This window comes from Miscanthus floridulus, chromosome 16 (genome assembly GCF_019320115.1).
Source record: "Miscanthus floridulus cultivar M001 chromosome 16, ASM1932011v1, whole genome shotgun sequence".
Taxonomy (NCBI): domain Eukaryota; kingdom Viridiplantae; phylum Streptophyta; class Magnoliopsida; order Poales; family Poaceae; genus Miscanthus; species Miscanthus floridulus.
The window spans coordinates 109,525,969-109,530,391 of NC_089595.1; the positions used below are offsets into that span (position 1 = coordinate 109,525,969).

Below are 4,423 nucleotides of genomic sequence, written 5' to 3' on the forward strand. Positions count from 1 at the left end.
TTATTCCAATTAATTACAGATAAAATTGGATTTTCCAATTAATCTAAGGCTACAGTAAAAATTTTATACTAAAGTATACCATATTATACTTTCACTATGTAGATCTACTCATGTGGAGTCCAATAAAATTAGATTTTTTATTTTATGATTTTTCTATGATTTACTATGATTTTTCAAAAATTCACCGAAAATAAATAAAAAAAAGAAAATTCAAAATACGGGTACTGTAGCAACCCAATGTTACTGTAGTAAAACCCCCGCTGAAAACCGCCCCAGGGGGTAAAACAGACGATTTTAGATAGTTTAGGGGGTAAAACAGACGATTTCATAGTTGAGGAGGTGAAGTAGACCAAATATGATAGTTGGGGGGTCAAGTAGACTTTTTCCTAAATAACATAATAAAACAAATAAAAATTTAAAAAATGTCAAACCAAGTTTGTTGAATTCTACACAACTAGCACTGCACTGTAAACACATAACATCACACGTTTTAGTGTAACTTTTTGTTATCAATGTGGATCTAGATTTCTCAAGAGTTTTTTTTAAAAAATAATAGAGTTAGTTTCTTTTTTCAAATTGCTATGAAATTTTTATGCTAGCTTACCCATAACACACATAAAATAAAACAATTGAGTGATTCTACCGGCTTCGCGATCCTATATATACAATTCTTAATTTCACAATGATGGGTGTGTCTTGCATAGTTCTTAATTGAAAAAGAGAGAGATTAGCTATTATTCTCTGCAATGGCAACGATCAACATCAACTCTACCGATCAGTATAATTATATTGTACTACTGCTATTTATTCTTCACAGAAGCTAAGTAATACTAATTGCAATATAATTATTAGCTTCATGATGCAAACACCACACGGGACCGCGCGGGAAGGCCGCGCTGTTTTCTAGTTTAAACTATAACGGAACTGCTGCATTTTTTATCTTATCTTATCAACACAACCGCGCGTGGAAGAGAAATTCGTGTTTTGGAATGGGAACGTGCACTAGGCTGCCGCCGCCTCCTGCCGTTGTTAGTGCCGCAACAGGACGCCGTGCGCGGCGAACGCGAGGCCGAAGAGGAGGATGGCCCAGTCGACGGCGCGCTGCGCGGCGCCCGCGGCGTGGCCCACGACGCGGAGGTGGAACAGCGCGGGCAGCACGAAGGAGAGCAGCTCGCAAACCGTGCTCCCCACGAAGGACGCGAACGACCCGAACGCCGGCACGAAGCACGCGATCGCCGACAGCGCCACCAGCACCGCGACGCGGCTCGCGTGCAGGGCCGCCTGCTCCATGGCGCCGCCGACGTGGCAACGCTTCCGCAGCCACCCGCCCAGCGCCAGCAGCCACGTCTCCACGATCTCGTGGATCGGGTGCATCATCACCGGGAATGTCAGCGCCCGCGCGATGCACAGCACCACCTACAGGAAAAAGTAGCCATTTTTTAGCCTCTGGTTTCGTTTCACCGATGGCCCGATGGGGCCAGCCGTGTTGTTCGAGCGTGAGAGAGTTTTTTTCCTGACCGACCTTGACGGCGGCGGTGGACCAGGTGCTCGGGAGGTTGAGCGTGATGATGTCCTTGGTGGCGTCGCCGTAGGCGAGGTAGCCGCAGGCGTCGAAGCAGACGTACACGGCGGTGACGCCGGCGATAGCCTGGAGGAGCACGGAGCGGAACCTGCTGCGGTCGGCCATGGACGCCTCGAGCGCTAGCGTCATGCAGAAGCCCTCGAAGCAGAAGACGGCGAAGCGGGCGGCGAACGCGATGCCCCAGAGCTCCGCGACCGCGTCCCGGCCCTGGAACGGCTGCTCGCCGCGCGGGGCCAGGAGCTGGAGGTCCTGCTTCACCACGGTGGCCACGGCCAGCACGGTGCACTCCGCCGCGCCATCGCTGCGTCTTAGCGGGATGTATTTTCAACTCGCTTTCAATGTCTGTGAGCTAAAAAGAACTCAACGAGCAGAGGGAGACGACGACGAGCGCGCCGCCACCTACGGATGACGCCGGCACCGGCGGGCAGGGTGAGTGCGACATGTCGTCCGGCCGGTGGGTGTACGACGACGCGGCGTACCCGCTGTACCAGGAGAGCGCGTGCAATTTCATGGCGGACCAGTCGGACCAGGAGAGCGTGTGCAAGCTCGGGAGGACGGATCTCAAGTACCAGCACTGGTGGTGGCAGCCGCATGGCTGCGATCTTCCGAGGTGCGTGTCTCCCGCATGCATGCGTAGGAGCTCGCTTGTTTCGTGGTGATCAGTTGCTGATGAATGCCGCCGGCCGGGCAGGTTCGACGCGGTGAAGCTGCTCTAGAGGCTACGCGGCAAGCGGCTGGCTTTCGTCGGCGACTCGCTGAACCGGAACCAGTGGATATCCATGGTCTGCCTCATCGACACCGCCACGCCCTATGCTGCACAAGTCCATGGTCGGCGGCAACAGCTCCCTCGTTTCCTTCAAGCGGCTGGCTTTCGTCGGCGACTCGCTGAACCGGGACCAGTGGATATCCATGGTCTGCCTTATCGACACCGCCACGCCTATGCTGCACAAGTCCATGGTCGGCGGCAACGGCTCCCTCGTTAACTTCTACTGCAGCGGCGTATCCAGAAAATATTTTAGGATGCTGAACAATACTGTTGTTCGATCTTAAGTCTCAGCCTCTCCTACACTATAGAACTTTGCCTAAAAATTTATGTGGGCTCCACAGGGGTTCCATATGTGGGCTCCACAGGGGTTCCAATGCTACGATATGGGTAGAGGGGGCTTGAGCCCCATCCCACCGCTGTGTCTGCCCCTGCCGCTGCTGGTGGAGTCGAACTCGGACCATCCGGTTCACTACCGGGTGACCGACTGCGTCGTGCACGCCGGCTCCATCGATAAGCACGCCAGGCGCTGGGCCAACGCCGACGTGCTCGTCTTCAACTCCTACCTCTTGGTGGCGCCGCCCGACCATGAAAGTCCTGTGAGTGTGTGGTCTGTTCCATCTCACTGTCTGACTGACGCTGACACTGACTGTGCATGCATTCGGTACAGCGTGCGTACATGCAGGTGGGGGTCGTTCGAGGCGGCGGCAGAGCGCAACAGGGCGGCGTACGAGGTGACCGACAGCCTGCGCGCGTTCGAGCTGTCGATCAAGACGTGGTCGGAGTGGCTGGAGCACCACGTCGACCGCGCTCGCACGCAGCTCTTCTTCACGACCATGTCGCCGACGCACCTCCACTCCGACGAGTGGGAGGCGGCCGGGAGCGGCGGGAACCACCAGTGCTACAGTGAGACAGAGCCAATCATGGCGGATGGGCAACGCGGGTAGGACACGGACCCGGCGTTCGCGCGCGCCGTGGAGGCGCAGGTGGAGCGGCTGGGCGCGTGCGGCGTCACCGTGCGGGTGCTCAACGTGATGCAGCTGTCGGAGTACCGCAAGGACGTGCACCCGTCGGTGCATCGGCGGTAGTGGAGCCCGACCACGGCGGCGGAGCTGGAGGCGCGGGCGCGTGACTCCAGCAGCGGCGCCGACTGCATCCACTGGTGCCTCCCCGGCGTGCCCGACATCTAGAACCAGATGCTCTATGCGCACCTCGTGTCGTTGTTGTAGCTAGGTGGCGGCATACCCGGCCACTATCATTATTTCTTCAATTTTAGGGGTTACGCTTTGCAAATGTAATTTGAAAATTATATAAAGCAACAGCGTAGTTTGTAGTTGTAGCTAGACTGAATGAACGCGGGCACCGCAGTACACAACTCGGTCGTCCTATGCAGCATAGTTCATTGGCTCAGTGGATACTTAGCTTGGGCACCACCAAAATTTAAATTCTGTTATTTTGCTCTTATTCCAAAGTTGTTATGGATAGTACTCCTCCGTCCCAAATTAACTGTCATTTTTTGTTTTCATGCCATAAGTCTGACTAGATTTGTAGAAAATATGTGCAACATTTGTGTCGGTGCGAAAAGTGACCAACAAGTAAATATTTGTCGTTTTGCCGTACGTTGTGATCGGATGTGGCCTATCACTCAATGACACAGGGTTTATACTGGTTCAGACAACGTGCCCTACGTCCAGTTTGAATCGGTCGGTGACTTTATTCCTGAGCCCAGGTGCTCGAAGTTTGCTATTGGATTACAAACGAGTGGGAGTAAGATGGAGGGTGTAAGAGGTCCGATCAGACTTTGGACCGAATGGCCAAGAGTGACGGGAGCTCCTACGTACGCTAGGTATTCGAACGTGCGCTCTGTGTAGCTTTAGAATGTCTAAGGCTAGCGGATTGTGAGTCGGAATGATCCATCTGTTGTTTGTTGTTCGTTGTCTAAATCCTTCTCTTTTAGGAGAGAGCGCATCCTCTTTTATAGATGAAGGGGACGGCCTTATAAGTGAGAGAGATGGAGTGTGTGCTACCTAGTCTTGTTGCCCAAGCTGTCAGGTACGAGATGGTTTGTCAGCGTCTAC

The 4,423-nt window shown here is 53.4% G+C and overlaps 1 protein-coding gene and 1 pseudogene across 1 annotated transcript; one reads left to right on the top strand and one right to left on the bottom strand.

Annotated features, from left to right (window-relative positions):
• Positions 1-1,029: 1,029 nt before the first annotated feature.
• LOC136511249 (amino acid transporter ANT1-like) lies at positions 1,030-1,888 on the bottom strand (the record flags this gene model as incomplete). The annotated part of the gene is made up of 2 exons (XM_066505389.1): positions 1,030-1,416; positions 1,523-1,888. Coding segments are annotated over 2 exons (753 nt in total), but the record flags the coding sequence as incomplete, so codon positions are not given.
• A 10-nt stretch (positions 1,889-1,898) lies between these two features.
• On the top strand, positions 1,899-3,574 carry LOC136511250 (xylan O-acetyltransferase 14-like; annotated as a pseudogene).
• The last annotated feature ends 849 nt before the right edge of the window (positions 3,575-4,423 follow it).